This window comes from Oryctolagus cuniculus, chromosome X, assembly GCF_964237555.1.
Source record: "Oryctolagus cuniculus chromosome X, mOryCun1.1, whole genome shotgun sequence".
Taxonomy (NCBI): Eukaryota; Metazoa; Chordata; class Mammalia; order Lagomorpha; family Leporidae; genus Oryctolagus; species Oryctolagus cuniculus.
In genome coordinates, this window is record NC_091453.1 from 5,452,093 (window position 1) to 5,469,811 (window position 17,719).

Genomic DNA, 17,719 nt, shown 5'->3' on the forward strand with positions numbered 1-17,719 from the left:
AGAAGCAGCTCCTGGCTCCAGATTGGCTCAGCTCTGGCCGTTGCGGCCATTAGGGTCATCTTTCTCTGCCTCTGCCTCTTGGTAACTCTACCTTTGAAATGAATAAATCAATCTTTAAAAAAAAAATGTAAAACGGTGCTGCCACTATGGAAAATACAGAACATTTTTTTTTGTTTATTTGATTTGACAGAGTTAGACATGAGAGACAGAGAGAAAGGTCTTCCTTCCGTTGGTTCAACCCCTAAATGTCCACCACGGCCGAAGCTGCGCCGATCCAAATCCAGGAGCCAGGTGCTTCCTCCTGGTCTCCCATGGGGTGCAGGGCCCAAGCACTTGGGCCATCCTCCACTGCCTTCCTGGGCCACAGCAGAGAGCTGGACTGGAAGAGCAACTGAGACAGAATCCGGCGCCCCAGTCGGTACTAGAACCCGGTGTGCTGGTGCCACAGGCAGAGGATTAGCCTAGTGAGCCACAGCGCCAAACCCAGAAAATTCCTGAAAGACTAAAACTAGAACTACCATATGACCTATTGATTATACTTCTGGGTATATACTCAAAAGATTTCTAAGTAGGACCTTGAAGTAATACTTGCACACCCATGTTCACAGCAGCACTATTCACCATAGCCAAGAGCGGGAAGCAACATGTCCATCCAAGGATGAATAAATAAAGTGCAGCATACACACACACAGGAATATTATTCAGCCTTGAAAAGGAAGAAAATCATGATACTACATGGATGGACTTTAAAGACAAAACAAGGCAGTCACAAAAACACAACTGCTGTATAATTCCACTTAAATGGGACAGCTAAAGTAGTCAAACTCACAGAGGCAGGAAGTAGAAGGGTGGTTGCTAGGGGCTAGAACGGGCGACAGAGGGTTGGTTATTGGGTACAAGGAAAGCACATATTATCAAAGTAACCTCAATATTCAGCAACCATCCAACACCCTCTTCACATATGGCAAATCAGGACAGATAAAGGGATGGCCCAACAATTTCAAGTGAAGCCCCATGGCTTGTTTTGGTTGTTCCTCAGGCAAACAAAATGTAAGCTAAAGCTTGCTAGGTCGACTTTACTTGATTATTCCATGGTATTATTAACTTCAGCTTTATGTCTCACCCTGTAGCAAAATGTGGGCATTGAGGTCCAAGCCTCTTGCTGACCTGCTGCTGTATTTTACACTCTCGCCTTCCTTTCTTCACCACCTCTAAACTGAAGCGTCTGCACTGTAGGATTCCTTCTGAGCGGGCGGATCTGGCTTCTCTTCACTACTGGGAAAACCACAACAAATATTTACCCTTCTTCGTGCAACAAACTTTTAAAAAGGTACCTGGAGACAGCATGCTATCAGAGCGGAAAGATGTCAGTATTTTTCTAATTCTGACAAGCAGGTAATAAGGAATGGATATTAGGTTTGCATAGTAATGAAGACAGCAAAATTCAACTGTGGACACAAACGGAAGAGCCAAAAGGAGGCTGCAGGCTACGATGACGGGGGAGCCCACAGCACCCTCCTGGGGACATGTGGCCCTCCCTCGACTTGAGCACTGACCTGGCTCAAGTGACTGCTTTGGGTCCTGGAACCAGCTTCCATCCCCACCGGCATGAGCTGGGTTTGGTCACACCCATCTAATATCCCCATACACATTCCTAAGGTCCAAGTATCTTCTCTCTATTGCTCCCCTTATTTATGGAACGACAACACCAGACATTCCAACAAATGTGGCACGTGTCCAGTTTCCCCTTCACCTGCTGAGGAATCCAATAAAGTCAATTTTGCTGGGCATGGGTCCTGACCCAAAGACACAGGAAGCAGAAGATGAGTGCCTTGTCTTTTTATTTTGTGACAGGACACGTTCAGGTTCTCACCTGGGCCTTCGATTCCGACAGTTTTCGTCTGAACCAGATTTCTCCTCACTAGCTAGATGCCTGGTGAAAATATCCTGACTGCATCAGGGTATGTAGAAAAAAGTCCTGCTGTAAAAGCAGCAGCAAATAAAAATCTTTCATAAAGCAGTCCAGAGCCACCGAGAGGCAAGCACTTCAACTACTCAGCGGAAACCAAGTAGCTTTGAATGGGTTCCCAAATGCAGCGAAGTGGAAGATCATCAGGAGAAGCCCCACTGGTTGAACCAAACTTTTGTACAAACAGGGAGCCCTGCCATTGAAGGTCAAATATCATTCATCATCGCCAACCTTTAATAATAAATTTAGGTCATAATTTGCTCCACTTCCTAACAGCGAAACATCAACTGTAATGCACGAAAAAGTCATTGTTTGTCCATCACTGATTTTCCCTTTATAGGTACAAGGTAACCCCATGAACTTCCTCAACGTTACACATCATGACAAATCCCATGAGGGCGCTTTTTAAAAGGTCATGGAGGGGCCAGTGCTGTGATGTAGCAAGTTAAGCACCTCTTGCGATGCCGGCATCCCATACACCGGGTGCTGGCTCGAGCCCCAGCTGCTCCACTTCCAATCCAGCCGCCTGCTGATGTGCTTGGGAAAGCAGTGGAGGATGGCCTAAGTGCTTGGGCCCCTGCATTCACATGGGAGACCCGCAAGAAGCTCCTGGCTTCAGCCTGGCCCAGACCTGGCTGCTGTGGCCATTTGGGGAATGAACTACCAGATGGAAGATCTCCCTCCCTCCCTCCCTGTGTCCCTATATCTACTTTTCAAATAAATAAAACAAACCTTTAAAAAAAAAAAAAGGTCATGGAAAACAGAATTAAAGCTTCATTTGGGTGCAAAAAATTTTGAAATCCATGAACACAAAGGGTCTTCTAACAGTTTATGGAAAATGGTTATTATGAAAAAATTAAACATGGCTTTCAAAATTTTTGTACCAAAATAAACTGATATCTTAATTCCATTTTCATGAAACTTTCTGAAGTCCCCCTGAACCGTAATGATGCTGACAGCTGGCTAAGATGAACCTAAAGCAAAAATAAGAAACTATATCAGATTGTGGACACAAACAAAGCAAAGACTGCAATCCTATGTGTTGCAGACGAGGTTTTTGGCACTGAGGACCCTGTCCGGCCTGTGATGCAGAGCCACTGTCTTGCAGGAGACACTCAGATTTGGAGGCAAAGAGCTAGTAAGAGACGCACAATCTCAGCCCTTCAGCTTCCAACTGGATCACCTCATCCTGCCATGCCCACTGCTCTTCGATACCAAATTTCCATACCAACCCTGTGTGACTCTGTCATTCCTTTGAGAAAGGCTGTAACCCACTGTTTCCTTCTCTGACCACAACCACCTCTACCCAGAAAAAAAGTCGTGGTGATGTGTGACTAACATAGCCCTCTGATTTAGCAAACCATTTTTTTATAGCACTTACAGTGTTGGTGGGCATTCTCCCAAGAACCTTATAGTGGTGATGTGCTCAATCTTCACAAATCAAGCATCAATCAAGTATAGGTCAAATTTACTAAAAACAGAGCCCACCATGCTAGTGGATCAAAGTTCCAAGACTTTTTTTCAGGCTTAGCGAAGACTGCCCTACACCCATGAACATGCTCTCCACCTGGGGATGGTCAGTTTCAAGGGCACCGGGGAGACAGTAGCAGATTTTTCTAGAGACCCTAAAGCCTCCTCCCAGAAGGAATCAAAATCTCATTATTTACTAGTGTCTACCACATGCATAGGACATATATCCTAAAGAAATGTGCCCATATATGTGTACAAAAACACGCACGAAAATGCTTGTAGCATCACTGTCCCTACTATTTCCAAACTAGAAGTAATGTAAAGGTCCATCATCAGTTAAATAAATAAAGTGTGGCATCCCCACGCGATGGAATGATCTAGAGCAGTGAGAATGAACGATCTACTGACACATACAACAGCCGAGATGAATATGATGAACACCACGCTGAAGGAAAGAAGCCAGACGCAAAACTAACCTGCAGAGGAAGAAGTTGCACCAGTGGTTGCCTACGGAAGGGTAAAGACTGCCTGCACAGGGACACAAGGGGACTACTGGGGTGACGGAAAGGTTCTCTCTGGATGGAGGTGTTATTTGCAGATGTACATTTCTTTATCCAATGGTTCATTTCACCAACTACAAATCTGACCTCAATTTAGAAGAGAGTCTGTAATATGAGACCCCAAAGCCACGGGCTCCTGTTTTGCTGCTTTTCTGCAGATGCTGCTGGTGGCTGCTCAACCCTCTGTGGCCTAACACACCTGCTAAAGCAAAGCAGAGCCTCTGAAGCTGGGAAATGAGACTTCGGAGTCCTCTAACTCAGCACACCCTCCACCTTCGCTTTATTCATTCCCTGAGGAAGACGCTGGCCACAGAAGCTTGACAAGCAGGTGCCAGAACTCTCTGGCTCTCGGGCCATTTGAATATGCTTCCAGAGTGGCCTGCTGGATGAGTCAACATGACAAATGCCTGCATCAGGCAGTCGCCAGACCCCACAGGGAGTGTCTCCGGACCTGGTTCTCATGAATCTCACCCCATGTAGCTCCTCTTCCTACACGTTATCAATGGACAAAAGGAGACAGCAGCACTAAAACAGTGAGGCAACTGGGATTTGCTAAGGTTTAATGTGGCAAACTCCTAGTTATCCTCCATTTCCATAGTAGCCAAGCTTGAATGGGCACATGGCTACCCAGCTACGGACTGTATGGACTGCATGTCCCAGATCCCCTTGTCAGGTAACTGAGTTCTCACCAGCGGAATGTGAGTTGAGGAAGCATGTGTAGTGGTTGGCATTGTGGTGCAGCAGGTGAAGCCAGCATCCCCAATGCTGACATTCCATATGGGCACCGGTTCGTGTCCTGGCTGCTCTACTCGGAATCCAGCTCCCTGCTAAAGGCTTTATAAAAGCAGCGAAGATGGTCCAAGTGTTTGGGCCCCTGCAACCCTCGCAGGAGACCCAGAAGAAGCTCCTGGCTTCGGCCTGACCCATCCCTGGCCATTGCAGCCATCAGGGGAGTTGAACCAGCAGATCCAAGATCGATCTGTCTTGACCTTGATCTCTTTCACTCTCAATCTTTCAAATAAATAAATAAATAGATCTTTTAATGAAGCATGTGTAAATTCTACTTGCTTTAAAAGAAAACACTTGTCTTGGTCTTCCTCTGTTCTTTCTCTTTTCCACATAGCTTCAGCTATGCAGATGAAGACAACACTCTAGAGCTACAAAACGGCTGCTTCCTAAGCCCCTGCACAACTAACTCCTGGAGACAACACTCTAGAGCTACAAAACGGCTGCTTCCTAAGCCCCTGCACAACTAACTCCTGGAGTAGTGCTGTACCACTAGGTTGGTCCACTCACCTCTAGACTGTTATGTGAAAGACAAGTTCTAATCTTATATAAATCATCGCATTTGGGGTCTCTTTGTTTTAGCATCTTAGCCATAATATCTCTAGCACTTAAGCTCTGATACCTGTGGTCTCCAGACAGCACTTTCCAAGTTTCAGACATTCCGTCCAGCCCAGAAATTTCAAACTGCAAATTCGTATGATACTAGTACATAAAGACAACACCCTCATTCCCAATCACACAATGCTAATCCTGTTGCTTAACACTAGTGCCCCACCATCTACGAGATGCTACCAAGTCCTTATTCCATATACCAGGGTCCTTTTGATACATGGTCCCATCCGCCACGCTTCGCCTCATCACCTGCATCTGCTTCATCACGTTTCGTGTTCTAGCGGAACTGGACGTTCCTTGAATGCACCTTACATGTGCACAACTCTATACTCAGACCCCGGTGTGGCCAAAGGCAATGCTTTTTTTTTTACCATTCTCCACTCTCTCTTGCACATGAGGTAATTTTTCACTAATTTTTACAACGTAACAGACAAGATCCCAGAGAAGCTTCTGCAAAACCCTCTGAAAGAAATTATTCCCTCTCTTTACTATACTTTCATAGCACTTTGGACAAATCTTCATTAAGCAATTTATCGTATTTGGATTTACTTAAGCATCTGATTTCACAGCTAGAATACACATCCCATAGACAAGTGAGGACAAAAACCATGTTTTGCTCTTCTTCACCATTGACCACAAGAGCTGATGCATACTTGACTGTTTAACAGAAGGATCCAGAATTCAACAGGCGGCATGTTTCAAAACCCTATACATCCATGATCATTCTTACCTATTCAGTGCAAATGCATAGTGGAATTTAATATTATGCTGATCAGCTAGATCACATGTAGGCAGCATCTCCAGTGTTTCTACCAGCTTCACCATTGCATCATAGTCCTGTTGGCAAGAGGTTCCAAGGTGAGAAGGAGAGGCAGCACAGCTCTTCGCAAAGTTTTCAGGGCAGTTATGAGCACGCCAGCCTCAGCATGTAAAGACAGAGGCCTTTCTTCACACAGGGCACTTAGTGAAGTGACTTGTGGCCTTCAAAAGAACAGAGCAAAGAGCAGAAAACAAGATGGACGAGAGCGAGGACAGAGAAAGAATCAAAGGGCACAAGAAACATCCCAGCCCTTATTTTGCCAGAATCAATCAAATTAACCTCAACTAGGATTTCTCAACCCTGACTCTGACATTTTTAAAAAATTTATTTAGTTGAAAGGCAGACGCCTCCCAAAGGCCCCCAGTAAATGCCCCCAATATCCAGGGCAGAGCCCGAGTGAAACCAGAAGGCAGGAATTACATCTGGGTCTCCTCCACAGGTGGCAGGGACTCAAGTCCTTGAGTGACCATGTCCTGCCTTCAGGCACATTAGCAGGAAGCTGGGGCTTCAATCAGGCACTGAGATGGGGTACAGCTGTCCCAAGCAGCAGACTAACCTGCAGCACCACAACACATTTGTGAGCCAAATAATTCTTTGTTGTGCAGTTGTCCCATGCAGTGCAGGAGAGTTAGCAGCATTCCTGGCCTTGATCCACTGAAAGCCAGTTAGTACCCTTCCCCCTCACTCAATTTTGACAACCAGTTTGCCAACTGGGACATTGTCAAATGTCCCTGGATTGAGAACCACCACTCTAAACTTTGCATAATTACCCCGGGAATAACTGCTACTGTGCTTGTCTTAGCTGGGTAGCCTCTTAACAGCACTTCCCATGATCATTTCAGCAAGCTTAGAATAATTCGTACTGGCCAACTTGCTGCCAGGCAGCCACCATCAACAGAGGAGGGCTTCCTGCTCAAAGCCTGTGACTGTCTTGTGGCTCTGCCCCTCGCTGCTGCTGCCCCAGCCAAGGGGAAGCCGCATATTCCAGAAATCTCCTGGCTCACCTTTGAACCTAAGAGTCCCACCGATGGAAGGTTATGAAAAGAAGGAATGCAAGAAGGCAAAGACAGAGGGAAGCCAGCAGCTCAAGGGAAGAAAGACTTCAAGAAAGGCCATTTCTGTCCTCTTGTTCCAGAGACATGACTTAACCATTGTCATCTCAAACAACATCTGCTACTAAAGTCAGTTAGATACATACATTTGTCACTAGTGGCCTGAGTTCCTGAGTGGCCGACTCTGCTCTTGGTCCAGGTCACAAATGGATGCCTCCATCATTCAGATTTAAAGACCTATAGCCAACAACCTTCAACATGACTTTGTAGAATTTTACAAGTAAGGTACATCATCCTGTGTTCCTCCAAAGGGAAGGGAGGAAAGGCATTCTTAGCAATGGTGCAACAGCATTAAACTGCAGGGAGGAAATGCTGGATTTCCTTATTGGAACCACATCCCACAAGGACTCTTGTCCAAGAACTCTCCAGTAGCTTCTGCTATGTGTGTCATAAACATCTGCATTGCTCGGGTCGTCGGTGTGCCTCTGATACTCCTGGTCACTAATGAGTGAACTTGGGCAAGTTACTCAACTAGTGTGTGCCTCAGTTTCCTCATTAGTAAAAAAGGAGATAATCAAAGTATACATATCCCCTAGAACTGTTGAGAGGAGTAAGTGAGTCAGGATCAGCAAAGAGCTTAGAACAAGCCTAGCATAAAACACATATAAACCAAATTTTCAGATCCTTATTCCAAAGAGGCCTGCAGATCAGATCTCTTAGAGGGGTCATGCGAGCCCTGATAGGAAAAAATCTTCTCCAAGATTTCCATTGCAATAGATAAGGCAGATGACCTACAAGCTGGCCAATTTGTCTATAACACAGCCACCTCACCCTACACCTGGTGTAAGAGTGCTTCCTACGAGGAGTTCCCTGTGCCAAGGAAGAGCTCAGCCCATGCGAGGCGTGCTTCATACCTGGATGTCACGGTAGGACAGGAGGAGATTCATGATGATGTCTGAGGTCAGCACCTCGGCGTTATCCATGCGGAGCTTGATACGAGTCAGCTCCTTCGCCAGCTCCTCACCCTGATACTTCTTTCTGGCTTTCCGGATGTCATTTAACAAGGCCTCTTTATAATATGTACTAGAGAGGGAAACACAAAAACTTCCAGTCACATCTCCGTACATCTAGGACTCTTCTTCACATGCTCAAACACGGCCCTCACGGACATGACGTAGGCAAGCACACGACATAGGCAAGACCCAGACCTAAGCCTTCTTGCACCACTAAGCACCTTCAACTTGTTATCCACAGTTCGCAGAAACTAACTGGAAAACAAATGAAACTCAGTTCATTACCACCTTGAAAATATTCTCAAAGTTGACCACACTTATATTCAGGGAACTCACAGGACTTGCCACCCAACCTAATCCCACTTACTCCAGGATTTCCAAACATATAGAGGGCAAAAAGGTACAGTAATTGCATATTCATTTTTTTCTACTAAGAGCAGATGATCACAAAGACAAACAGAACTCTAGAAGCCATGAAACATAGATGAGAACATCTTTAAAATGAATGTCTCTATCAGGTGTCCCCAGTGAGCAGTCACGAAGCTTTCCACCGTTGAGGGGAGAGCTGGAAAGCAGTGCCTTGGAGCCATCCAGGAAGGGACAGAGAGGCCAAGCCTGGAAAGCTTACAACCACCTCACCTTTCACCCCTTTGCTCTCTTTGTCCTATTCCACTGCCAGGATATTTTTCCTAACATAAAACTTCCTTCATGTGGGCATCGAGAAAACAACAAGGATGTATTAAAAACACTTCACGCAGTTTAAATGCACACTGGAATGTCACCATAGCCTCTCAAAGAGCCAGTGCTACTATCTGGTAATTGGTTTAAAATCTTGAAAAATGATCTAATTTGGAGCATAAAAGCCAACTTAGAATGGTTTCCAAATACATTTTTAATAGAAATGGCGCACTGCCAAGTAGTAATACTGTCAACTCATTAGAACTCAAGTCTTTAACTGTAGGAATAAAATTAGGCTATTCATTTAAAAAGAGTGTAAGCAAAATTAAGTGATAGTCTCCAGAGAATGAAAAAAAAAAACACATGGGATAGAATAACAAATGGCACTTAATTTCAATAATAATACTATGCCAAATTAATGTACATCCAGTAGACAACATTCATAATATGACATTCATGAATTTGACCTTCATGGTCCAACACTCATAATACGAACTCAATTAACATTTAAAGAATGAAATGATGTCCCAAAGAAAATGTTCTGATATAAAAATAGCTGCATATTTCTTTAATTTTTTTGGTTTCCTTAGTTGTCAACTGCTATCATCATCAATGATGCACGAATTAGTACATTCTGTCTCTGGGGGCCGGTGCTGTGGTGTGGTGGGTAAAGCCATGGCCTGCAGTGCCAGCAACCCATATGGGCGCCAGTTTGCGTCCTGGCTGCTCCACTTTTGACTGAGCTCTCTGCTATGGTATGGGAAAGCAGAATAAGATGGCTCAAGTCCTTGGGCCCCTGACCCCACGTGGGAGACCCAGAAGAAGCTCCTGGCATCTGATTGGCCTAGCTCCACCTGTTGCGGCCATTTGGGGAGTGAACCAACAGATGGTTTGTTCACTGCCTCTGCCTCTCTTTAACTCTTCCTTTCAAATAAATAAATTCTTTAAAAAAATTCTGTCTTAATTGAATTAGTTATTAGGTGACAGCCACTGCCTCTTTGGTAGAATATAAAGGCATCAGAGCTATTACAGTGTTATTAGTTTATCCTGACAAGTTCAAAAGTTATACTTTAGTCTCATTTTCAAGAGTAATTCTGGGTTCTAGCACTGTGGCACAGCAGGTTAATGCCCTGGCCTGAAGCGCCGGCATCCGATATGGGTACCAGTTCGAGTCCTGGCTGCTCCAATTGCATTCCAGGATTCTTTTATAGCCTAGGATAGCAGTAGAAGATGGCCCAGGTCCTTGGGCCCCTGTACCCACATGGGAGAATCTGGAACAAACTCCTGATTCCTGGCTTTGGATCACCTCAGCTCTGTCTGGCCATTGTGGTCATTTGGGGAATGAAACAGTGGATGGAAGACCTCTCTCTCTCTCTCTCTCTGGCTTTACCTCACTCTGTAACTGTCTTTCGAATAAAATAAATCTTTTTTTTAAAAAAAGAGTAATTCTGAAAAATAGCTTTAATAAACTAAGAAACCTACTAAGAATAGTGGTTTTACAATAAATAAAACATTGACTTGAGTATGGCTTGGGGACATCAGATGTGTAATAAACACACAGCCTCTGATAACCAGGGTAGATGTTGTTAATCAGTGTGAACTTGGAAATGGTTTCAGCACAGCACTCAAAATAGACTTTATAAACCTATCCGAGTTTGCACTTGAGCTAAGCAGCTTACCAGCCTTCCCTGTTAGAGATAACTTAAACCAAAAGCACCATTTACCCTGTCACTAACCAATGCCAGCCACCTGCCAAGTTCATGGGGTAGAATCACCCAATATATCTTTCAAGCTCTCTGAAATTAAACCAAAACAAAAAAGATGCTTTCCAACTGATACATACATACAGGCGCTAAGTGAGAAAGAAACCAGAATCCATTTCTTGCAAAGACCTGGTTCATCTGGCAGAATCGAGCTACCTGACCTCCTCGCCACACCTGGAATTAGGCATTGGGAGAGCTCTCTGCCTAAATTTCACTAGAACATTTGTTTTACACTAAGACAATAGTTAAGAGGCTTTCCAGGAATGCGCCACCAATATCCCCCATTTGCTTTCCATGTTGCCATGTGGTCATGTGTGCAGCTGCCTTTGCCCACTACAGTCTGGAGAAGAAAGTCTGCATCCAGAGTGTAGGTGATGGGATAAACAAGGAGAACAGATTACTAGCAAGTGTGCGCCTCATAACCAATGCCGCACTGGTAACCCCCACAGTTCAGGGCGCTGTGAGCTGAGCCACAGTGTGACGTGAGGTCCCTTACGTTGCATTACAGTCAGTTTTGCCAGTGCTTTGGATTTTCATTTGTTTTGGAAGGCCACGTTGTTCTCCTTGTGACACAACTGACAGGAATAAACCCTTTCAATTGGCTGCAAGCAGAGAAACAGGATCCTTTGGTTAAAAATAGCTTTTTACTTTTAACTTCCAGAATAAGGCCATCTGAAGGTACGGTCTCTTGAGAATGAAGGCTGAGGGGTGAGCCCACGTGGTCAAGGCCAGAGAGCTAGGAATCACCTAAGCCAGGATTCAACTGCAAACCTCTGGGTGAGAACTGCACAGCATCTCTGATGTCCATCTAAAGGGAGCATGTCACAGGACATCCTAAGGTCAGGAGGGCAGTGGCTTGCCTCAGCACATACAGGCTCTTAAAGCGTAAGAACTTAAAGTCAGAATGACCTCACTGCGGCATTAGAAAAACCCACACAACTGGGGGAGTGCAAAGTCATGTTCACAAATGGTCCTGAAATACAGAATCTCAGAGGTGAAAGAGAGCATTAGAAATAAATCACTGGCTTGACCGCCTTATTTTCTAGATGAGAAAACAGCCACAGAGAGTCACGCGTCAAGTTCACGCAGTGGGTAAAGGACAGCCCGCCCCAACCCTGAACTCCTAACTCCAGTTCTACTCTGTTGGCTTCATCTCAGCGGCCCTTCTTACCAGGGCATTCAGGGCCAATAATGGATTGCAAGATGATTTTCAAATGATTGGCTGCAGTGCCCCATTCTCTGAGCACTCTGGTCATGTCAAAGGATACCACCTCCTTGAAACTGAAGGGACATTTTGGCAAGGCTCTTAGGGTTGTTGGTGGCTGATGAGAATTACCATGAGGTCACATGGATGTCTCTGAGGAGGCCAATGAACTTGTCCACCAGGGGCACGCACAGTGGGCCCAGGATGGCGTCCCAGTTCGGAGCCATGAACTCTGAAGCTCGCCGCTGGGCGTCACTCTCACAGCAATAGTAATCAGCGCATGGTGTAATGATGTACGGGATGAAGTAGTAATTTCCACTGGATGCCTAGAAAAAAGAAACAAAACCATTTCAGAAGGTAATTGATGCGGAAGCCCAGCCGTGGCTCTGGGCAGGTGGCACAGGCAAGGAGAAAAATGGCTGAACATGAACAACTTCTGAAATAAGACTACAGATCTATTAGGCCCCAAACAAGAAACCACTCAATTTTAAAACTACACCACCCAGATATATGACAAAAACTGGTTTCAAATGCTGAACTGATCTGAATGTGTCTCCAAATTCCATTGGCAGAAAAATTAGAGTTTCAAGTCTCAGAAATTGTATTACTGTACTACATACACCTCGAACCAGAAGGAACTGGCATTCACCGATGACCAAGGATTGCAACGTGGCACATCCTTTTTCTTTCAGCAAAATTGAAGAGGGCATATTATTTGATAATTTAACTATAGGTAAACTACTGTAAACTTTGTTGGATAAAAATTCTGTTTCAAGAAACATTAATAAATACAACTAGCCTCAAATCTTCAGAAAAATAATTGGTTGAAATTTTTTGTATCATCAAATAATTCTTATGTAGGAGTTTTTTCTTCTATGGAATAACTACAGCCTGAATTACGACCCTTGTAAAACAAACATTTCCTTTTGAGAACATTATATCAGTGCTTAATTTTCAGCACATTTGGAGTATTAAAGTTTGTTTAAAAAATATTCTTACATTGACATTCCTGTATCACAGAAAATCTTTTGTCTAAACTGTCACAAAAATAACTGGCTTAAAAATTCATACTTCTAAATTCCTATCTCTGCATTAAGTTTTAAAGGACTTATACAATGCCAAAAAAATTTATCTGACTTCTTCCATTCAATGAACAAATGCAGTTATCTACGTATTCTGACATAACACAGATACAGCCTTGAAAAGCACATTTTCGGCCGGCACCGCAGCTCACTAGGCTAATCCTCCAACTGCGGTGCTGGCACCCCGGGTTCTAGTTCTGGATGGGGCGCCGGATTCTGTCCTGGTTGCCCCTCTTCCAGGCCAGCTCTCTGCTGTGGCCCGGGAGGGCAGTGGAGGATGGCCCAAGTGCTTGGGCCCTGCACCCCATGGGAGACCAGGAAAAGCACCTGGCTCCTGGCTCCTGCCATCGGATCAGCGCGGTGCACCGGCCGCAGCAGCCGTTGGAGGGTGAACCAACAGCAAAGGAAGACCTTTGTCTGTCTCTCTCACTGCCCACTCTGTCAAAAAAAAAAAAAAAGAAGAAAAGAAGCACATTTTCTCCAACAGTGAGATGTCAAACAAGGTGATAAGGTTTCTTCTAAACCAACAAGAAATGAATTAACTAGAGAGAAAACTGTCAGAATATCACAATCTCAGATCAGAAAGGTGGCCTGAGAAAACTTACATGGTAGAACTAGTTTCAAATACACCTATGAACATATAATCCATTTTTTAAAGAAATTTTCCTATTGACAAAGATTTTTCCTATACAAAAACAGGTGGCATTCTAATTTCTATCTTAAAATATAAATAACTGCCTCAAACTGATTTGCATCTACAGGGATGTATGTCCCTGACAGGGATGATGTCCCTGTCAGGACAAGTCTTGGAGCCTGCAATATTTTGATAAGGCCATCTCGTAAAACATATTTTACACCAGATCAGCAAACCTGGTCCATAAAGGGCCAGATGGTCAATAATCTCAGCTTTGCAGGTCACATGGTCTCTGTTGCAGTACTCCACGCTGCTGTTGTAGCAGGAAAGCAGCCATAGACAACATGTAAACACATGAGCACGACTGTAGACCAATAAAACTTTACTTATACGCACGAATTTGAATTTCCTATTTTCATGGTATTCTTAAGTCATCTTCTTTTGATATTTTCCAATCATTTAATAATGTAAAAAGCATTCTTAGCCCATAGCCTACACAAGAACAAGTCTTGTCTTAGACTAAGCTTCCTGATACTTTCTCATCCCTAAAACTGAGGTTTTCTGCAAAGACTTAGCCTGCTGTAAAAGCTGGAGAGTATACTCGTGGGCACCAGCTATTGGCATTAAACCCCTTAAAACACAAGTATCAGGGTTACAAAAAGAAGGGCAAAAATTGAGGTAGTTGGGAAGTAGGGAAAATGACTCCGATCTGCTTCTTCAAAATCACTAGGAATTGCCTATACTCCCGAAGACTCTCTCTACCCTGTAATCAAACTCTCCAAAGAGGATGGACAGGTGCAGCAGTTAGGACGTTGCTTGAGACATCTACCTTCCATATCAGGGTGCCTGGGTTTGAGTCCTGACTCTGGCCTTAACCCCAGCTTCCTATAACACATATCCTGAGAGGCACTAGGTGGTAGCCCCGGTGGTTGAGTTACTGCCGCCCATGTGGGGGACCCAGAATGAGTTCCTGGCCCTGGCTGTTGCAGCCATTTGGGGGGACAAACAATGGATGGAAGATCTCTGTCACTACCTTTTTGCCTTTCTACTAAAAAATTTTTTTCAACCAATTACATAGAAAACTAAGGCTTGGTAAGTTAAAGACAATTTGTTTCTGGTTTATGCCAAGAAAGTCATGCTGCTAAAGCAAATTAAATGCCATTTACACATTCAGACATTAAATTGCTTTTTCTTTAATCTGCAATTGGTTATCCTCCATGGCAAAAGTCTTCCAATGTCAGCCTGAGGAGAAAACAGCTATATCGTTCAGTGAGGTTTAGAAGATAAAACATCCTTGAAGAAGGGTAGTTTATTAGTTTCTGAGAGTTATAGCAGGACTAGAGGTGTAAAGAGCTCCTAAGATCCTGCCCCTGGTAAAACAACCATAACGAGTGGAAGTTATTTTTAAAAATCCATTTGAAGTTTCTATAAATTACCCTAAGGGCATACAACAAATGGATAAAATCTACTTAATCTTGGTAAGAACAGTACGATCTCATAGCATTTAAGCCATGTCATGCTCCTCACTCACCACCAGCCTGGAGTGACGGAAGTTCTCTGCTGGGTGACTGTGGCCAAGAAGACAGGCTCTCTCTTGCCCTAAGTCTGGGGGGCAGTTTCTCCCTAACACAAAGCCAGCAGCATTCTCATCCAGCCCAACCCAGTGTTGTAGAAAATACTCCAGGTTGGCCAGCGCTGTGGCATGGTGGGTAAAAGCCACTGCCTGCACTGCCAGCATCCCATATGGGTGCAGGTTCAAGTCCCGGCTGCTCCTCTTCCAATCCAGCTTTTTGCTATGGCCTGGGAAAGCAGTAGAAGATGGCCCAAGTCCTTGGGCCCCTGCACCCATGTGGGAGACCCGGAAGAAGCTCCAGGCTCCTGGCTTCAGATTGGCACAGCTCCAGCCATTGTGGCCATCTGGGGAGTGAACCAGCAGATGGAAGACCTCTCTCTCTCTGCCTCTAACTCTGCCTTTCAAATAAATAAATAAATCTTTAAAAATATACTCCAGGCAAATGTGGTCAACAGAAGCAAGGTTCCTTTCTCCACTTACAGGGCAGAAGCTAAGCCAAGAATATAGGGTCCTGACTGTCCTCGCCCCTACTCACTCATAGGGTGAAGGTTCCCCGCCCAGAGAGGTAAGCTGAGAAGAGCAGGGGCCGTCTCTTCTCTCCAGCACCTGACTCATGGAGCTGGATGTCACGTCCAGAGAAGCGGGCTGCTGTCTCCAGCACCAGCTCCACAGCAGTGGAGCAGAGCTTGGCTCAGGGGAGCGGCAGGCTATAAGAACAGAGCACTCCACAGCTCTCTGTAAGGGGACTGACGACACGTGGAACACAGCAGAGCCAAGGTCAAGCCTGTGGATGTCATTAAAAAAAAAAACCCACGGAGATTCTGGTGGCAGGCAACTAAGGGAAGGCTCATAGCTCCATGATAGCAGTAAAGTGAAAGGTAGGCCAGCCTGAAGGTTAACAAAGAGACATTGAAGAGCAGCCTTTCTGGGGTCAGAGGCAGCCTCAATGACTAGACCTAAAAATTATTCGTGCAAAGCGCCCAACTTTAGTTATACCAAATTGTGGAACAATTTATACCTCGAGGCATCATAAAAAAATAGAGCAATCAGGTAACAAGTGAACCTAACGTATAAGTGGAATGCCAAAACAGGAAGATCAGTCAGAAGCTTAATGTGGAGCTCAGGTAAGAGATAGACAATGAGAGCCTAGCTGTAGCCAATGAAATTTGGATGAAGATAGAGGGATCAAAATAGCTATGCACGTGTCCAGTGTAATACCGTCTGAAGAGTGGAATCATAGGTAGCACTACAGAGAAATAGGCTCCACTGAACTATTCCAGCCAAATCATGGAATAAATCAGTAAATGACAAAAACAATATGCCCCAGAGGCAGAAGGAGATTAATATCCAGAGTTGTACAATATATTATCTAAAATGCCCAATTTTAACAACAACAACAACAAACACAGGACAGAGAAATCCATGTTAAAAAAAACCCAGCAGGTAACAGTAATTTCCTTTGAAGGGACCCAGATATGGAAGCTGCCAGCTATTAAAATATATTAAGAGGATAGATGGAAAGCATACTTAAATAAGACAACAGACAACATCACTGAAGAGAATTTTTTTTTCCAAAAAAGAAATCAAATGGGAGGACTGGTATTGAAAAGTGCAATAACCAAAAGGAAAAATCCACTGAAGGTGCTGAATAGGAGATTGGAGTGTCCAAAGAAAGAATCAGCAGACTTGAAGACAGATTAAAAGAGATTATGTACTCTCTAGAAAAAAAAAAAAAGAAACATTAGTAGGGTCATAAAGAAGCATGGGACACTATCAAGTATGTCAACATATACAACATCTAACAGGGATCCCAGGAGAAAAGATAAAGGAGTAGAAAAATCCTCCAAGAAATACTTGCTGAAAACTTCCCAAATTAATGACAAACATTAAATCTACATAATCAAGGAGCTAATGAACTTCATGTAAGCAAGAGGCAAACAGCTCTACAGCCAGACACATCTTACTCAAAATATTGACAGAAAAGAAAATCTTGGAAGTGGCAAAAGAAAATGTCTTGTCCTGTCTAAGAGAACTACAGTCAGGGTAACAGCAGACTCTTCATCAGAAACGATGAAAGCCGTGCGGAATGGTATAGTCAAAGTGCTCAAAGAAAAAAAAATCAACCAAGAATCTAATATCCACCCAAACTATCTTACAAAAATGGTGAAATGGACATTTTCAGATAAACAAAAAATGAGATAAAGTGGTGCTTGCAGATTCATCTTAACAAAAATACTAAAGATTTCTTCAGGTTGAAAGTAACACCAGACAAGAACTCTAATGTACATAATGAAAACAATAATCAAGTTGGCTATGTAGGCAATTATAAATAATCACAAATTTCTTCTCCTGACTTAAAAAAAGCAACTGTAGGCCGGCGCCGCGGCTCACTAGGCTAATCCTCCGCCTAGCGGCGCCGGCACACCGGGTTCTAGTCCCAGTTGGGGCGCCGGATTCTGTCCCGGTTGCCCCTCTTCCAGGCCAGCCCTCTGCTGTGGCCAGG

General features: G+C 44.2%; 1 protein-coding gene across 2 annotated transcripts in view; it reads right to left on the reverse strand.

Moving 5' to 3' along the window:
• MAP3K15 (mitogen-activated protein kinase kinase kinase 15) overlaps positions 1-17,719 on the reverse strand; it is a 119,333-nt gene that overhangs the window by 59,355 nt on the left and 42,259 nt on the right. For both annotated transcript variants that reach the window (XM_051826988.2, XM_070066401.1), the window contains exons 4-6: positions 12,060-12,253; positions 8,184-8,352; positions 6,128-6,234 (exon numbers count right to left, since the gene is read on the reverse strand). In XM_051826988.2, the coding sequence (XP_051682948.1) occupies positions 6,128-6,234; positions 8,184-8,352; positions 12,060-12,253 (470 nt within the window). The remainder of the gene's footprint in view (positions 1-6,127; positions 6,235-8,183; positions 8,353-12,059; positions 12,254-17,719) is intronic.